The sequence below is a fragment of the Haliaeetus leucocephalus genome, unplaced genomic scaffold (genome assembly GCF_000737465.1).
Source record: "Haliaeetus leucocephalus isolate CR32 unplaced genomic scaffold, Haliaeetus_leucocephalus-4.0 Scaffold848, whole genome shotgun sequence".
In the NCBI taxonomy this organism is placed as follows: Eukaryota; Metazoa; Chordata; class Aves; order Accipitriformes; family Accipitridae; genus Haliaeetus; species Haliaeetus leucocephalus.
In genome coordinates this window covers 8,335,528-8,355,049 of record NW_010973284.1, presented here as the reverse complement: position 1 = coordinate 8,355,049, position 19,522 = coordinate 8,335,528, and the positions used below count along the sequence as shown (strand labels likewise).

Below are 19,522 nucleotides of genomic sequence, written 5' to 3'. Positions count from 1 at the left end.
AAAACCCAAGAGTGTTACCTGTGACTTGCTTTTTTTTTTTTTTAAATCATATAAATGAGGAAAGACCATTTAAGATGTTAAGTTTAAAATGTCACTTAGCATATATGTAAATCTGCAGTAACTGCAGAAGCTGCACTGGGATTACTTTGGGTTTATGTATGTTACTTAAGTCCCCCTATAGCCAGTCATCTGAAATTTCTGGACCAGATCGTGGTTTTGCTTTCCGATGTTAAAATTCTGAATTCAACAAGTACAAAGTCCATATTAAAAATAAACCCTTAAATCCCAAAAGTTTCTGTCTGAAGGTGTATCTTTCCTCTTAAGTAAACTGAAATGCTTAAAATGCAGTGGTGAATTTGGTGTAATGTTTTAGCTCCAAGAATAGCATTTAAATGGGAATCACCATCTTTCCTTTTCTTTGCGCTTTTACTTTGTGAGAAACAAAAAAGTGAAAATATGTTAAAAGAGCTTTGAACCTGTTGCAGTCAGAATACGTTGGGACTATTTTAGCAATTTTTAAACTGTTTTATTGAAATGAAGAATATCAGTTATCACAGAACTTAAATTTAGAGGAGAATGAATGAACTTAATTCAGTTTTTGTGTATGCAATGAATAATTTTACAGGATCACTTTAATTCTTTTAATAATCCTTGGTTCTGGCTGCTGAAGTTGCACTTCTCTTGTGAGAATTTGGTGAGTACCAGTACAGTTTGTGGTAGCACTGGTTGAGAGAAAACATTAATGTCTAAATATGAATTAATGAGTTAAACATCTAAAGGAAATAAACCAAGGATTTTCTTGATGGAGAGGACAACTTATACCGAAGAGCATATAGGTTGAAGGTTGCTATTGGAAAGTTAAATCTTGAGTCTTTCTTTGCAAGCTCTTTAGGTTATTTTTTCACAGATGGTTGCTAAACTTTTAACTTTTTAGCTTTTTCATTGTAGTTCAGTCCCTCTCAAACAAAAATGCAAAAAGTTCTGTGAAAAGTCTTATAAGAATTTTTTTCGCATTAGTGGGCATCATAATCAAGCTTTTTAACATCTATAACAAATATCCTTTGTATAAAATGTCCTCTAACATAGGGGGCAAGCACATCAAGATTGTAACTTCTACTCTGAGAAAAGCTATTGAATTGGGGGTGTATGTATATATGTGTGTCTATAACTTTTTGTAGGTTGCATGAAATGTATATTAGAGAAGCATGGACTTTGACTCTGGTATTCTAGTTCTCCTATAGTACATTAAAGACGTTGAGTTAAAAACAATGTATTAAAGATTTTTTGACTCCCCAGAAGCTATTGTGAGCTGAGTGCTTTAACCATGCATTGAATTGAACCTGAAGGTGTGAACAAGTGCATGACTAGACTAGCTGTTGTGAGATCCATCAGGTTCAGGAAAATCCCCTTCCCAAATCCTCATTGGAGAAGAGGACTGTTCAACAAGAATTTTTGATGAATTTGCAAGTCTTGCAAAGACTTCAGAATTTTTTTCTGTACCCATAAGTACAAACTAGAATATACCTTAAAACCTGCCTTTGAAGCCAACACCTGAATGAAAAAAACCTTGCCGTTTCTTCCAAAAGGTATAGAGGATGAAGAGAACTGTGTGCTTGATAGTATGGAAGAGTAATGATGGTACAGACAGTCCTGAGTACCTGAGAGGCTTTTCCTGGTGATGAAGTCAATGTTTGTTCTAATTTGAAGTATGGTGAAGGACAGAAGACAGAATTTTTAGAGCTTGATTAATATCTTTTGTCTTCATATATTTTCAAGAGAGTTCATATTTATAATTTAAACACAACAGAAAGAAAATCCTAGCCAGAATGTGTCCTTGTAATAGAATCAGCTGTCTCTGTCAGTCCATTACAGAGCACACTAATCGCCCATCAGAACTAAAAGTCATTAGGCACAGTCTGCAGTTTCTCAAATCAGTGCTTTGGGAGTGAGTGCCTGTATTTTACCATACTTTAATTGGAGATGAATTTTCCTTTACTCTGAAACAGATCTCTTGGCACCAAGTAAGCCTGAATTATCCAACTGTATTAAATGTAAGGTTGTTCAGAAATAAATCTGTGAAAGATGTTTAGATGTATCACATGTTTTTTCATACGAGAAATCTTAGTGATCCAAAAACCTTAGTTCACTTGACATCTGCACAATTTATGATATACCTGAAGGATAGAACTGGATGTGGTTATTTAAAAACATGCCCAGGGATGAGGTCAGTCAGTGCCTATGGTTCCCAGCTCTGCTGTCTTTCATTTTGAAAGCAATAGATGTTCCTTTCCTGAGATGTTCCTTTCTCCTCTAAGCCTGAAGATTGTCTTGCATATACCAGTATAAACCTTTCACCACACTCAGTTTGATCTGTAAATTAATCTTGGGTTTGGCCTAGCACCACTTCGCAGTTTCCCATTTTATATTCCACCTCAAGAGCATTGTCACATGTGAACAGGACAGGCAGCGTTGTTGGCTTGAAATTAAGATAGTCCAAGATTGTAATTTTAAAATTAGGGTAAGGTTGGTAGTTATTACAGTTCTACCTCACCAAAATTGAGAGGACCATTTAATTGCCAATTTTTTTTCTTTTTTGTCTTTATGATTAATTTAAATATTTCTAAGCAGATAAAATATCTGTTTGAAAGTATGTGTGAAAGAGATGATTGGAGAGCGTGTTTCAATAATGTTTGATTTTCACTGAAAATGTTGTTTTCCAGAACTAATTATAAAAAGGTAATCGTAGAAATACTTTGTGTTGTAACTCTGAAATGAGTCACACTAAGTGTGTAACCACCTTATAATTCCAGGGGATGAATGTCTTCCTATACACATAATACAAATGTAAAACTTCTGTGGCTATTTGCTTTTGCTGTAAAAAATATTTATTACCTGGGAATGAAGCAACAGAGCCCTTTCTTTCATCGCTTCTCTCAAGGATTTATGTTTCAGTTTGGCTACAGTTTGGAGCCCAGCAGGCATTAAGTAGTATCAGAGACCATTCACTTTTGAGGGCAAAGAGAGAAGTTAAAATTCTGTTGTCTGCTTACAAAGATGCAAATACTGGCTGGCATCTGCATATTCCAAATTTTCACATGGTGCTCAGTGTGTGAATTTCTTCATTAAGTGAATGATGGCCTTTAACTATTCTTGTGCAAAAAATGACCAGAGCACCCTTTGCCTGTCCCTGCTTCCCTGCTTGTGTTGAGAAGCAGTGATTTGAGAGGGGTAAGCTGAAGTGCCTCATGTAGACTAGCTAAGCAATGAAAAATTACATCTGCTTGTTCTGTAAATAATGCCCAGTCAGAGCAGATGTAATTAACTACTGAACTTAATGGATGCCTCGCGAGGTTACAGATGCTATCAGTCATAAACTAGATGAAGGCAAGGGAGCTTTATATGCTTGGAATTCCTTTTAGGACTAATTACTAAATATCTTTAAAATTGATTGCTTATGCTTTCAATTTCTGAGAGTGTTTTCACATGACCTATGTGGAATGGACTTGCTGCAGCTTTAGGGAAGGATGGGAGACACCTCCATTGTTGAGGCTTTTTGAGAAACTAAAAAGTTTTTCTTCCATAGGGCTTTCTCCCAGAGCTTTACCGTTAGGAATCTTGATCTTATTTCAGAGGTTGCCAAACTGTCCAGCCATCTTGGAAGACTGGGCTGACACAGATTTTCTTTTTGTCTAAATTAGTTGAGAAATACACAATTGTAAAGATAAAATGCTGTTGATCTGTCAAAAGTCTTAGCCTAACATTGATAAAGAATTGGAGACATGCAGAACGCCTCTCAAAAACAACGACCAAAACTTAATTTCTGCCTGTCTGCTTCCAAATACTTCACAACTGGGGAGCCGGTGAGAAACCAACCTGGCAGAATAAACAGAACCCTTTGGACTGTTGCGAGATACTCGCTGATGATGTTAATATTGAGCTGACCATGTACCTTTTCTTGGTTCAACTACGGTGTTGGAGATTGGCTCTCAACCAATGTATTTCAATATAATTTTCTTTGTAACCTTTGATCTTTGTTCACAGTATGTATTAACAGGGCACTGAATGGATGTGAGCCGGTGAGCAGGTCCAGGAGTTTTCATGAGATGCACATGGTTTTATATAACTTTTATGTAGGATAAACCAGAAGGGTCCCCAAACTCGCCAAAATTATGCTCGGCTTGATTATTCAGTTTTAAATTCAATACAGGATCTTTAAAGAATTCTATAAATAAAATTGGTGGTCAGGTAGCCTTAAGGTCAGCTGTCAATTCTTTTAGAAACAACCTTTTAAGGAGTAGATGTGCGTATAGTAGAAATGACAACTGACTTAATCATAGATTAATATTAGTATGAGCCAACAGGGGAGAGAATAAAACTGAGTTTGTTTATTTGTAATGCTCTTGGCATTTTTAGCAGCTGTGACTGTTTCCTTGTGATCATTGCATGCCCAGTCTTGAAGGAATTTTTGGTGCAAGTCAAGGCAGTAATTTTTAGAGCACTTTCTAACAATAGCATTACAGCTGCAGTTCTGTATGTTTCCGAGATTACACTCTTCTCTGCATTTTCCAAAATTTTGTAGAATGTGACCTTTTGACTTAAATTTCTGAAACTGGTGCAATCTGGCAAAATGAAAGGCAATTTTGAACAGTTGCTCCCATTATTTGGATGAGTTTTCAGTGCTGGGCAGGCTGTTTCACACATAGGGTGGATCAGTGATCTGCTTCATGGCCTTGTAAAACTAGAACTAAGTAATGAGAAAGATTAATGAGCTAAGCTGTGCGCTTTTTTTCCTTTCAATATTCCCTCTCCCTTAGGCTAATTTGTGCAAAAATATAATACATATAAGGAAGATTTGGAGCATTTATTAAGGGTGTTATTTCTCAGGTTTTAAAGTATAACCTGCCTTTTATTTACAGAGGACTACCATGCATCTTGCTTTTTATTTGGTTGATCCACATGCACATTTTGGGTAGCTCTTACCGTTTATTTCAGGGAATAAGTTATCACAATGGTCTTCTGAAGCTACTACTGTTGCAATTTATGGATTGTGTGTTATGAGAGCAAATTCACCTTTTTTCTTCTGCTCTGCTGTTTCTTCTATGCTTTTGCGCCACATCTAGGACTCTGGGTTGCAAAATTCAAGCTGTAATCTTTAAACTTACTTTTTCTTGTAAATGAATTTACATCTTCAAAACATGATCTCTTATGTGCTATGTATCATTTAAAAATAAGTTTGGCAAGTGTATTTGAAGAGGGCTGCTGCTACAGGTTTATTTTAGGCTTCAGGAAAACAATCAAGTTGATAGTAAATTAGTTTTCTGACATCTAAGGACTGAACAGCTGAGTTACTGTACCTGCTATTCTTGATGTGACCAGGGTTCTCAGAGGTTGTTTTTAATTTTCAGAAACCATTTGCTGTTTTAACCTCAGCTGAAAAGCTTGGGATCAAGTATGAAACTAGCTATTTTCTTTACTATGAAAAGACAGAGACTGCTGCTTGACTGATAGCATGAAATTAGAGTGACCCTGTGCTCTTAGTCCCAAATAACAGAGATAGGAATGAATCCTGCGGAGGAAATGAGACTTGGAGAATTGCAAGTCATTCATTGCTCTGGCTAGTGAGGGGTGTGTGTGTACCACCCTGCCCTCGGCTGCAGACTCGAGTAATCTGTAGCTCAGCTGTGGCAGCTGGTTTATTCCTGGGGTTGGGCAACTCTCCATTCACCCACTTAGGAATGTGGTTTACATGCATTTTTTTATTGTCATCTGCCTATCCAAGCCATGATGTGTGGTTTCAGTTGTGTTTGTTACCATGAGTGGGTTCAGTCTGGCCCATCGTGTACTGTGTAATGTTGTATTTTGGGCTTGAAAACATGACGTAATGCACAAAATTTGGAGTAGACACTTCAGCTTACTAAAATATATCTATATCTGGGAGTGGGCACTGAAAATATTCTGAGGAAAAGTGGGAATTCTTTTCTGTTTTGAGATGTATTCTGGAATTAATTTAGGTCAAGTAACCAACACCCTTAATCTCATAGAAAGCCCTGAGGTTAAGTGATATGGAAGGTTAGCGGGCAACTTTTGGAGGCGTATATTCTTGACAGGTTAATGCACAGATGTGACCTGGATCCTTAGCTTTGCCTACAAAGGCAAACTTAGTGTTGCCCAGGCAGGAGGGCTGGTGGGGGAGGGAAAATAATTTGCTGTGTTTGAATATTTTGCTTAAAGTTTAAAGGGCTTTTAGCTTTATTTTCTTCTCCAGTAACTATAATGTGAAATAAATCCAAAGGTTTTTTTTTTTTCTTGCTGACTAGTAAGGGATTTCTAAGCTGAAGAGAAGAGAAGGGCTGGAAGGTGCTAAAAACATTAAATGCATCATTGGCTGATTTGTGACCTGTGGGTTTGAAGACTGATATAAACTGATTATTTAGAGAAATAGGGTTGCCTGAGGTTTTTTTCCCCATTTGGTTTTATATGTTAATGTACTTTGCAAATGACATTTTTACTGACACGTAACTTCTGTTGAGGTAGAGAACTAATCCAAATAACACATTTAATTTGCTTTGAACTTGTAGTATGTTTAGGGTAACACTGGGTGAACAGGTGTACTGTTAACTACTCTAGTGCCACGCATATTGTCCTGGAGGCTCTGGCACCTTGTCACCATGCAGGTGAGATTTCTTAGGAAAGGGCGGTTCCAGGCAGTTTGGCTGGTACTGGGAATATGAGAAGATGCGCTGCGACTGAGCTATCCATGGCAATTCAGGATTTGTGTGCTTGCAGGCATAAATTCTCTACAGTGTGGAGAAAGGTCTGGGAATTAAACTGTGTCCTCTCAATATTTTGAATGATATTGGCAAGAGCTCGGGCATTCATTTTCTGTATTTTAAGCATCTCTGTAGCTAAGCAGATGATCTAACAGTATGATCCTGAATTTAGTTTCTAAAAAGTCAGTAAATTATAGAAAATATCTGTAGCATATTCCATAGGTTAATCTGACATGCAATACAGATATGGTTTTAGTGTTGCTGTTTAAAATTCTTTGCTGATGAGTTTGGGAAACAAGTTCAGATGTAATCATTTTTAGACGGAGAAATTGAGAAGTACTGTTTTTAATAACCATTTACAATGATACAGTGAAAAGAAGGAAATTATTTTTCTTGACAGATTCTGATAGGAGAGAGAGAAGCTTAGTATGGGGTGTTTTTTTTTAATCACCATGGAAAATTCCTTCCCGTTAATCTGATGGATGGATTACAGTTTGTCCTTGCATGGCCAGGTTGTATTTTCCATCAGAACTGGAGATTCCAACCCTCATTATATCATTTCTGTAATGCAAATGGTTACGTATAGAAAGAGATGTAATTAATCCCCTGCTGGTTGGTAGTATACCCTAAAGCAAACATAGTCAGCAAAGGAAAAATATTAAAACATGAGTGCATGGTACCAGGTCAATGAGTGTCAGTGGAATTTCATCATCTGTGAAATATTAACTTATTAACTGAAACGTATTTACTGTTATAGCTGTAAAAATATTTGTCTATTGTCCCAACTGGTATGATAGTGGGCTACCTTGCAAGAAAGCCAAGGTCAAAGGCAATCTCAGGAATCATGCTGTCTGCTCTGGCAAAAATATGGAACATCCTGAGTATAGCGATGGTTCTCACTTTAATTTGAAAGGACTACATTTAAGCTGCCATCAGTGCAGACTCTAGCATCCAACTTTGCCTGTGGGTCTGTGCCATATGTGCAGCTACATATTCAAGGACAAATTACAAGACTGAGAGAAAGTGACAATTTTGAGTGATGGGCTCCTGTTTTCCTCACGCTTTTACAATGTAACATATCTATTTAAAAGATATGGGTTGTATTGTAGGTCAAGGAACAAATAGTTTTTCAGACTTTATTTCCTTTTCGTATTGTGTGCACATACGTACGCAAAAAGCCAACACTCTGCTGCCTGAAACAGCCCTGTTTTCTGATGCAGTTTCTGTATACAAAAGATCACAATAGAATAATTTTTCAGTATCTATGCACTAAACAATACCTTGCGTAAATAGAAAAGCGATGCTTGAAATGGCCAATATATTTTCTCTTTTAGCTTCCTTGCTGCCTCAAAAATGATAGGTCCAGTAAGGATCCAGTCCTATTGTGAAATCTGAGCTGTAGCGTGTTACGGTGTCCAACTGATTTTGCATCTGCATGATCTGAGATGGTAAACTTAAGACAAAAGGAAACAAATACAAGGAACTCTTTTGAAGGAGGATATTCGGACGAGCTTTTTATAAATTCCACGATGCTGAATTTCTTTCCCAAGGTTCATTTTTAACTAGTTGTCTGAAAATCTGCTGCTTCTTTTGTCATGTAGACATCAAGTTGCATGTTTAATAATTATGCCTTGAAATATGGAACGGATACAAAAAGTGAACTTTCAGAACAGTCTGTTCTTCTCTTATTTTTTAGGATCTGTGAAAGTAGTTACTTGTTTCCACTTATGAAGGTTCTGTGTGAATAATATGCAACAATCTTTTAAAATATTCTTATGCTATTTATCACTTCATATAAATCAAATATAAATGTAAGCCTCTATTTTGAGGGTTATATTGTTGACCTAGAGAGCAGGTGGCATGGAGGCTGGCTGAAGTAATAATGGTAATATATATAGGTACTGGCAGCACAAGTGCTCAGGGAGGCAGATGTGCTGTCGGAAGAGGCAGTTTGAAATCTTGAATGTTCATGTGTTGTTCTCATCAGAAGGGTGTCTTAAATGAAAAATGTCCTTTAGGATAAACTAGTACATTCACTTAAAGGATTACAGCTGCACCCTGTAAATAGTGTTTCAGACCAAGGAGTCACAGCTCAGCTCTCTGTTATTAGTTATCTTACCTCTTAAAATGTGATTTATTTTTTCAGGATACATCGACATGTAATGCCAAAACTCCTTTGTGGAGTGGGTGGAAACCAGTCAAATCACACCACCTCCCTCATTGTTTACTATCTAAAACATTTAATCTGCACTATAAAGCTGATTCTGAGTAGTTTCACCTTTATAGGGTACTTGTGAAAAGCTCTTGGACTTTTCTCTTAAGTTTTGCATAATGATTTAATCAGTGTTTTTGTAGTGCTACTTCATATGTTTAAAACTACCCTGTCATTTTTAGATGTAAACTCTCAGTTGGTCCCATTCCACACGTTGAAGTGTTAAGCCATCTTAAGACCCAGCTTAGTCTCCACCCTGTGAGTGTATCCCCATCTCTGTTAGACATTTTCATTGCCCGCTGTATCCCCTGGAGATCTGCAGTGTTCTCTTGGCAGTGGACATCCTCAAATAGGTGCCCTGAAATAGGTCATCAGTTCTGTCCGCAGTCTGCTCCCTCCATGCTTCCATCTCCAGGCTTTTTCTTTCTTCTTCTTCCCTGGGATGTAACTTTTTTAGGCACTAACTCACTGGTGATTCAGGAAAAGCAAAGCTCATAATTATGCTACTCGCAGTTGTGTAACTTCCAGCTCCGATGCTTTTGCATTGGCCCCACCATTCATGGTCTGGTTTGGAGGATTATAAGAAGTGCTGTTGCCAGCCTTGCTTTGGAGAAGCAGAAAAAGGCGAATAGCTGGGAGGGTGCAGGCTTGGCCTTTCTCCAGAGGACAGTGAAAGTGCTGCGGGAGTCAGGGCATGGCTTGGTGTATGGCTGATAGGGTTTTGAAGGGGATTTTAAGACTAACAAAATGAGGCATAGTGGAACAACAGGTATAAAAATTGATTGCTTTGATTGTGCTCTTTGTTGTCAAGACCACAGAGGTATTAAATTTGAACTACTGCCTATTGATTCCACAGCTGCAGTGTGTTTGTCAAGGTGGAGGTGCAGAATGAAAACAATTGCTACATGCATAGAATAACATTTCAATTGCATTGAGATGTCATCTGCTAGTACTTTTTTCCTTCCTTATTTGGAAACTCAGTTGATTACAGATTTCAAAGGATGATTTCAGGAGCAAAGCTCAAGTCAGTCCTTCTTTTAATCTTGTATGCGTTTAATCCTGAATTAGTGACGTAATAGGAAGCATTAAAGGCAATATTGTGTGACTAAAACAAGTGTACAGCAGAGGAAAGGAAAAGGTTTGTCCACTCCTTTTACCGGACCACGATTCCTGTGGTGTATGTCTGTAAGTCAATTACCAGAGCTGTGCTGCTGCAAGGAAGTGTTCTCTGCTGAAGTGACTTTTCAGCCCTAATGACTAGAGAAAAGCTTGTAGACATGAACCCTAAAAGCTCAAAAATTAGGAGGTAGATAAAGGGATTTAAAGGTCACTGTTTTCCTTTTTAAGCCAGTACCATGAAAATCCAGAGCTTTATTCATTCATTCTAAGTATTTCTGGGGCTGTGTTGGAATAAATGGAAATGCGCCATTTGAATAGGAAAAGTACCCTCTGCTAAGCACCTTTTGTTATATAAGATCTTCTTTAAAGAGGATAAATTAATATCTGCTCATATGATGTAAGAGATATATATATATATGTTTGTGTGTATATGTAATATACTATATATGCAAACAGAATAGTATATAATAACCCTATCGTACCTATTTATCCATTTGCAGTGGCAAAAAGCTGTCATTGCTATGTAGACTTCACGGTTGGAAACTTTAATTCTTTCTAACAAATGAGAGTGGAAGGAGTACCTTTTTAGAATATAAAACACACAACCTGTTATAGATGCTAATGATTTATTATCTTACATACTTGAAATGTTTTGATTAGATCTTGACAAGTTTGTCTGATGACAGGAATTTATTTCTTGATGCTGTAAGCTGTCAGCCTTGTGATAATTCACACATGAAATTTGCTCAGTACTGTTAAACCGTAATGAAATTTCAAGTTGTAGAGAACTCATAGTTGAAAATAATAACAGCACGTTTAAGATTTAATTTTTTTTTTAAAGTTTTAGTAGCTGTAACTTTTTGCTATCTTTGAAAAACTTTGCTAAATAACGTCCAATGTATTACTTAACAGACCAGTCATCGACAGTTTGTCAATAACATTGTTAATTATTTAAGTCAGCATGTACACCATAACTAAATATGGAAAAGAGGTTACCGGATTTTATGGCTTTTTTTTTTTTTTTTTTCCCTTTTGACTTTTTTCCAATGTTCAGTGAAAACCCTGGTTTCTTTTCCTTGGTGGGGATGAAAAATGCAGCCCGTAGAGCAGTATTCCGAAAGTCAGAAACTGCAACCGGCTATGTTGTTACTTCCTATTTTGCTGTGAAAAGCAGAAGTGAAGCAGCCCAGGATCAGCACGGGTCCGCTTCCCAGCTCTCGCCCGCTTGCCCCGTCGGGCAGGGCCGGGGCCAGGATCGGGGGCAGGGTCCGGCAGGGCCGGGCAGGGCCGGGCAGGGCGGGCGGGAGCCGGCTCCCACCTAGTGGCGGCCCGCGGAAGCGCAGGGCCCGGCGGCCGCGGGCAGAGGGAAGCAGCGGTGTGCTGGGCTGGACGTTAAAAAACAAACCGAACACGGCTGGTTATTGTCTCATGGTGCTGCACCCGTCCCTGTCTGTGCCTTGTGGATGCTCATGGTCTAGTTACTTAAATTAAAACCTTAAAATCGCCGGTCTTCCTTTGCGTTTGCTGCTTAGGTGCACAATGCTGCTTTTAAGTGGGGCTTTCGTTCCATTGGCCTTGGATTTTTTGTGATAATACGTAACACAAGTAACGTGTACGTTTGGGGGGTGGGGGGGGAACAAACCACCAAACAAAAACCAAAAGCCACTCTGTTGCATTAATTTTTCCTTTTGGTGAGACTGTGAGAACATACATGCAGCAGATGCTAGGCATATTGCATACCACACTTCTGGAAGTGGTTCGGATATGATGCTGATGAGGTATGTGGGACAGAATTAATTACTGCCTTATCTATGTTTAGGCTTGACTTTCAAAGTTATATTTGTTCTGTTGAGTGCTTATGATTTTCTGACTGCAAAGGCAATGATTATTCAGACAAAATGAGTAGCTTTTGTACCCCAGACTACTGTGCTATGAATGTGTACAGATTCACCTTTTAAGCGCAGCAGTGCTGTGCACAGTTATACACTGAGCATGCGTTCAGAAATGGCCAGCTTTTTATTAATTTTGCCTCAGTCATTTGTTGATAAAGAAACAAGCAATATGTAATAACAAATAAAATTAACTCAAGGTTTGTTTTTTTTTTTTTTCCAGAAGGAGCTCAGTCTCCCCAGAAGAGGAAGCTTGTAAGTTTAATTATTCCTTATTTATCATTTAGTTTGTTTGAACATATATAGCTGTTCAGTTGTGGAAATCATTTAAATGGGCAGATACTCTGTTTTCTCTGTTAGCGTTTTCAAGAATCTGTCATGTGCTTGGAAACAGCTAGCTTGCATTTCTCTGAGACTGAAGCCTCTGTTCATTTCCTTAAGTGTAGTAGGAAAAGTAGTACTAGTGTAAGCTTACTTCTAATTATCAGCTTGAGCTGATCCTGATATGGAAGTAGCTGCGGTGTTGGGTGTTGCTTGCACTGACTTCACTGCAGTGACTCCACAGAAGTCATGGATTACTTATGTGATATGGACAACTTTGATCACTGCTCTTCAAACAGTCTGTTGACAGAAGTCTTAAGTACACAGCTCCTGGGCCAGGCAGGTCAGGTGTTTGTGGAGCAGTCAGTGTAATAGAGGTATTTCAACAAAGTAGCAAATGTCAGGAAAACTAGGCTTTTCAAAATGTGGTTTAAACAAATAGCAATTTTTTTTAAACACATAATGATGTTTAAAGAATTTTAGCAAACTAACTTGTGTTTCAATGAAATTATGAGAGCTTAGCTTCTGCTATGCTTACAGATTTATGGTGGAAGAAATTGTGTTATTGATTGCATTATATAAAAGAGAAAGCTTTTGTACTGCCTGCAATTGCATTATGATTTAAAATTGTTTCCCAAAGCTTGTAGACTACAGACATGAGGCTCACAAAAGCATATAACCTTTCTTCCTCAGGTTTCTGGTTCTAATGAGAAATGATTTTCAGTCTTTCAATGTAAGCTATCCCCTTTGTATAAGAAACAGTGCTTGGAAAATGCTGTGTAGCACCAGTGATTCAGGTCTGAACAATACAACGGATCAAAAGGCCTTTTTTAAAAATGGGGCATGACCAGACCTTTTTGTTTAGTTCGCATGACAATTGTAAACCAGTCAGGGAGTTATTTAAAGAACATGAAACACTGGATGATTTTTTTTTTTTCAAACTAGTATGCCTTAAAGGCTAGCTTAACTATATTTGATAGATTTTTAAGAAAGGTGGTGTTCATGGTTTGAAGATTGTGCAGGTTCTTAAAACAAATGGTGGAGCAGTGAGGTACCAGTAAGTTTTTTGTTTAATGTAACTTAGATATTTTTGTACAAAACTTTTGGAATTGAAATTGAGGATGCCAGAGATATTCCCTTCCCTCATTCAAGCATGGAGGTGGGTATGACACAAAACTACTCATGTATTTACATTTGAAATTTCTGAGACACAAATGAAGTGCTTCAAATGTGTAGTATTTTATTTAGTAGTAACTAAACTGAATGACTGAATGTTTTATTTCTATATTGACTTAACACGTTCAGTTTTCATTACTTCACTTTAGTTTTCTTCCACAAGTGAGTGCCTTTTAAGGCATCATTATGTTAAGAAATTTAGCGACCTGTGTCAAGAAGATCCAGGCCATAAATTTTAAGCACAAGGTTGCAGCTATTGGTGAGACTGAAAATCTATGAAGAATTGAAATGTTTTCAGTTAGTTGCCTGTGTTATCTAGTTGATTATTTGATTGCAGTTTCTGGAATTACAGATTCTGTAGTCAGTTCTACCAAATGATTTCTTGTTGTTTGAAAAGTTTAACTATTTAAGAAGTCAGTATTGCATTGTAGCTTGTGTATATTTGTGTTGATGCTGTACTTTTAATCTTATAGGCTCACTGAAAAGGGTCTTATTGAGCTGATGTACATTATTTGCATATCCCAGTGTCAGAGTGCTTACTTGATTTAAAACAAAATCCACTCTTAGTCTTCAAATCAGGAATTAGAGAAATTTATATCAAGAAAGGGAATAATTATAATATGTGTGTGTATATATATATGTTAAAAATATACATATAATATGTATAAATTTGTTCAACCATTCTGTCAAAAAGGGTGGCCTAACAATGTGCACTTAAATACAGACTGTAGGCAGTTCTCAGTTCTTCTGGAGGCTTTTCCTCTGCTTGAATCAACTTAACAGTGAACCTCATAAGCAAAAATAAATTCTGAAAATAAAATTTATTCTGAAAAGCTGTTGTGCTGTAGCTAATGAGTAGGGATAGTTATGGATGTAGCTAGGTCCTGATTCATTGACTGCCATTCACTCACTTTTGTTCACCGACAGGAGCAGAAGCAGGAATTGACAGAAGGATGAAGTATCTGGCTTGGAGCCAGAAACCCTCAAGAGGTGCATCCATTTTCTGCACAAACTCCAGCCTTTGTAGCAATTCAGTAGCAATTGTATTATATAGAAATATACAGCCACTCAGCATTTTTCTGTGTGCTAGTCTGGAGGCTGGGGTGCATTTACTACTGTAAAAAGATCATATTTGGGGAGGAAGTAATTATTTTCTAGCCAGCCAGAAGTAGAATGAAGACTTGATTATTGCTGCTTGCTAGGTGATTGCTTTGGTTAATTGTTGAGTTAGAAAGGTTTTAGACTGTGGATTAGCTAGGGTATTTGTCATTGCTGAATGGAGAAGGCAAGCTCTTCCTGACAATGCTTCTAACTTTATCTGACTCCTATTGCTTCCTATTTGCCTGGGTCAGTATTAGTAGTCTCTATTTTTCTGCAGGAACTGATTGTAGGCATGGGCGACAACAGTTGCTATGCTTGTTTGTACTAAGGAAAGGAGTGGAGTTAGATGTCTCAGTATTTTGGGCAGGAGAGCATGAGGAATTTTGTCACCTAAAGAAGGTCTTGGGTAGAAGCTGAAGAGAATGAATGGTGGGATGGAGCCTGTGAAGTCTCTTGATTAGCATCTCTACTTCCATATTAGCAGAAGGGAACACAAGCACACCTTAAATGATGACTTTGCCCTTGGAGATCTTGCAGTCTAATCTTGAAATAATCAGCACAAAGTGAGCAGGCATGTAAAACAGATGGGGGAGTTGTATGCAGGGTGACATTAAGAGAAATACCTGATTATTTGCATACCATTTTGTTGTTAATGTGCTTAAAGTGTGTGTGTTTCTGTAGGGGAGTTATGTTTAATACACTAAAGGAAATTATACTCAACTGAGTTGTAGGCTGCTAAGAGGTTGAATAATACAAGTATGAGAACAGGAATAAGTAGTTATATTCTGTCTGGTGTGGTTCAATAATCAGAGTTCAAAGTTTTCCTTTAATAAATTATGCATATAAATGTATTGGTTATGTTTTTCCCATGCTTTGTTCACAAAAAATAATTACCATTCATGAATATTTTCTTTAATTTCAAATAGCAAATGTGAAGTGATAGACCCAAACTTTGATCTCCATCCTATTAGTGGAAGCAGTTTAATTATTTTCAGCCATTACCCTCTTCTGTTCTTTTGGTGCTACAGCGTGTACAGAGATTATTTTTTTGTATTGTTGTCTTCAGCTTTCAAATGGTTTTGATGTGCACCTGCACGTGAAGCGCACTAGAGATGTTCCAGACTTCAAAGGACAAAGGTGGGGACTGCACAGCCAGACTAGGCTCATGATGAAGTGCTCATGTGCGTTCATGTGTATAACAGGAACTCAGTATCCAAAAGACCAGGCTGTAAACTGCAGATTTTCGTCGTGGCTGCAGGATCCACACCACCGTCCTGGAGCTCACTATTTCTTCTGATTGCCTCCTCGGCTAATCAGCAGTCACTAAATTGAGTTGGGGTGGCATTTGAGCCATCTGGTTTCTTGTTCAGTACCCCATTTTTAGTCAGTTCAGTTGTTTATAACTGAACGGGCCAACTTTATCGATCCGTTCAGGTTTTTTTAAGAAAAATGTGGGTTTATATTTGAAATCCTCATGGTTTCTTAGACAGGGTTACTAGCTTAGGTTGCTGTAATTTTTGTACTATCTAAACGTAAAATTTTCTAAAAAGAAAATACTGCTTTCCCACATTATATCTAAATTTGAAAAGAGTCATTTCCTCAGCAAACTAAATTTGCCAAACCAGTTTTTAATTTCAGATGCAAGTTATTTTTGTTAATTCTTTCCTGCTATCAACCATCTGTATCAAATATACTTTTAAAGTCTGTGTACAAATGGAAAAAGAACACGGAGGCGTAAGAAACATGAAAAATACTTATAATCCTGAATCTATCGAGTAAAAATACACATTTAAATAAATCAAATATTACAAACTGCTGTTTTTATGGTGATAGGTGCTGATGAGAAATAATATTTACCTGAATTTTTTGTGTCTATCTTTATGAAATTGGTAAGCAACATAATAGTGTTTGCTAAAGTCATGTGCAAGGCTTTTATGGTGTTCTTTATTCCTAATCTCTTCTTAAGGCAATTTACATCCACTGTGGGGCTCGTTTTCTCTCTTTCTCTCCCTCCTTCTCTGCTCTCCCCTTCTACTTTATAAACCTCTGAAGGTTCTTAGTTTCTACAGCCCTAGACATTTCATAGGGTGTTTCATTAAACAAGTCTTCATCGTAATTTGTTAAATTTACCCCCAGCTTCCTGACAAAACATACCAAGGTATTTCTTTGGGAGGATATGCTGAATACCAGTTTATATCAATTTCTGCTTGTATTCTTTTTAATGCTTAGACCTTGGAAACAACAACAAGTTTGATGGCAGGCAAAAAAAATTTTTGGCCTTTAGTGCTGGTTTATGTCATTATCTTGCCGTGCTCAGGTGCTGTGGGAATTTCCTCTGTATCTGCAGAGAAATGGAGTATATAATTCCATTTCTGTTCATCTTGGCGGGTAAGCGTTTCTGCTGGGGATCGATTGATGCCGTTTCCCTGCCAGGAGCAAGTGCTGTGCCTCAAGTGTGGAGAAGCCAAAGTGCTGGAAATGGAGAAAAAAATGGTTCTGAAAAGGAGTAGGGAGTTTTGCTACTTTTGCACTCTGTTCTGTCCTGGTTCTGGAAATAGAGTAAGAAATAATGCCTCCATTCAATGCTTTCTGCTTGTGATACTTTTTATAGATGGGGAGAGAAAGAGGTGGTATTTTCTAACCACTCCATCCTTCTCTGAGCTGCATAGAAGCAGTAGATCAAAAATAACCCGGTACTCTTAAGCTGATATGTGGGGCTGGCTCTGGAGGTGGAACGTGCCGAATTATTCCTGCAGGGCTCTGTAGGAGTGTTGCTATTTGTATATTAGGCTTTAAAAATAATTTGAAAGTATTGTTTGTATAAAAAAAATGATTTAGTGAATAAGAGGGATTTTAGTGTTTTGTATATACTGTAATCTCAGAGACAAAGAATTTATGGAGGTTTTCATCAAGGATTTAAAAGTGAGAAAAGTCTTTTGTGCAGTTTTTATTATCAAGTTTCCACTGCTTAATCCAGGTTCTCATTTAATAAGTATAATAAAATTATACGTTAACATACCAAATTTGTACCTTTTGTTGCTTGCTGTGCTTTCTTACTCTGAAGGCATGGGGTGGGGGGGCAAGGGCTCTGGTTGTTTAAGGCACAGCCACCGTGGGCACCCTGGCCCTTACTTTTGAGACTGGCAGTTTATTCTCCTGATGGGACATAGCTGTTGAGTGGTGGTGACCTTGTAGTGTGGGGCATTCCTGCTGTGATTTGAATCATGGGAGGGTCTGAAGATATGAGTTGTAATCTGGAATTTGACTTGGTTGATGAGTACTTGTGAATAGCAGTCTTTACCTGCCTAAATACCGTCTTTAACACTTCAAAGTCTATCAAAGATATGTATTTGGATTTTTTGGGGGGAAAGCTATCGTCTTACAAATACACATTTAAAAAATGTTGGACATTATTTTGGGGCAGTTTTGTTAATAGCATGAAATTGATTTTGAGCTGATTGAAATTGCCATTTGCTAACAAAAATGCAAGACTAGCATTGTACAAGGGAACACTGTCTCCTAATGAAGGTGTTTGTTCCTGCCCCCCCTCCCCACCCCCATTTGGCTCCCCAGGCTGCAATTGCTGTTGCTCTGTTTTCAGTGCTAGAATCCATAAAGTTTGTAGCTGAAACACAGCTTGGGAGTTACAGGAAGATGTTTTAAGATTAAAGTTGTGTGTGTTCTTAAGGGGATTGATTTCTGAAAAAGGGATGGTTCACATGTTCCCCCGCCGGTCAAGAACAGCTGCTCTTTGCACCGCTGAGGACTCTGCAAGGGCTTTGGGTGGGAGCAGTCGCTCTATTCCTATCGCAGTGTGAGTTTTCAAGCTGCTACGTGAGATTTCTGCCAGAATCCTTTCAAGTGTGCCATCGCTCCCTTTGGCTTTATGCTTTCCTTTTGATTTGGCGAGAGCGACTGTTCCTGCTCCTTGAAGCCCAGGAGAAGTTTGTTGCTGATTTGCTGTGGGCTCAGCCTGAGTGTGTCAGGACTATATTGCTGGCTGCGTGACAGGTCAGATGGCTAGTTTCTGTCTTGGACTTTTCTGAGCCTTCATTTCGTACTGGTGGGCTTCATCTCTTTTCTCTGGATGCTATGAATAGACTTGGAAGAAGGTTTTGGGTTTTTTTTTGTTGGTTTTTTTTTTTTTTTTTTTAAATAATTAGGTTTTTGACATGAGCCGTGTGATTAATCTGAACGATTACTGAACTCCTGAGGTCTCTGTGACACTGGGGTACATGAAGAGCTTGGAATTGTACTGATTGTTCTGTGCTCTGCGTTGGAGTGATAACGATGGGCTCTCCTTCCCGGCTGTAAGCCTCTTATGCTGGGAAGAACCATAGTGTATCAGCACAATGATGAAACGGAGGAAACAGAGGCTTGGAGCCCCGTCTCTGCGGATCCAGTAAGGACTGTTGTGAGAAATAAATTGCACTTAAACATTTCAAATTGAAACTATGAAGAAAAAAAAACCAAGCCAGAATTTTCTGTGGCCAATAGACATTCCTTTTATTTGTTAGAACTTTCTTTATCTGTCATGCTTATTTGGCTGTACACGAAATTTCATTTGGAAGCTTTAACATTGTACTTTTGTGGAGCATTTACCATAAAGTATAGCCAAAAAAGAGAAATATTTAAATATTTTTAAATTGGGTACATTGTGGTTAGGTCTTGTACCAAGCATTAATTAATGTAGTAAAACTGAATGTTTGTAACTCTTTCTAGTTTGATAACTCTTCAGATTTAAAAAGTACTTCTAATAATCTGCCAGAAAGCTGTCACAAGGCTCAAATTTCCAGAAACCTTTGCTACCTTTATTATATTTTTAAATTAAGAATGCTATTGAAAACTTTTTGATTCAAAGCAAAGAATCTTTATTTACATTGCCACATGTATTTCTACAAATGAAATTTAAACAAGCAATTCCTTTTTAATGC

At 37.8% G+C, this 19,522-nt stretch overlaps 1 protein-coding gene across 5 annotated transcripts in view; it reads left to right on the top strand.

The window, feature by feature from the left end:
• The window catches only part of MAST2 (microtubule associated serine/threonine kinase 2), a 178,148-nt gene that overhangs the window by 51,223 nt on the left and 107,403 nt on the right, over positions 1-19,522 (top strand). For all 5 annotated transcript variants that reach the window (XM_010582445.1, XM_010582442.1, XM_010582441.1 and 2 more), the window contains exon 3: positions 12,214-12,245. In XM_010582445.1, the coding sequence (XP_010580747.1) occupies positions 12,214-12,245 (32 nt within the window). The remainder of the gene's footprint in view (positions 1-12,213; positions 12,246-19,522) is intronic.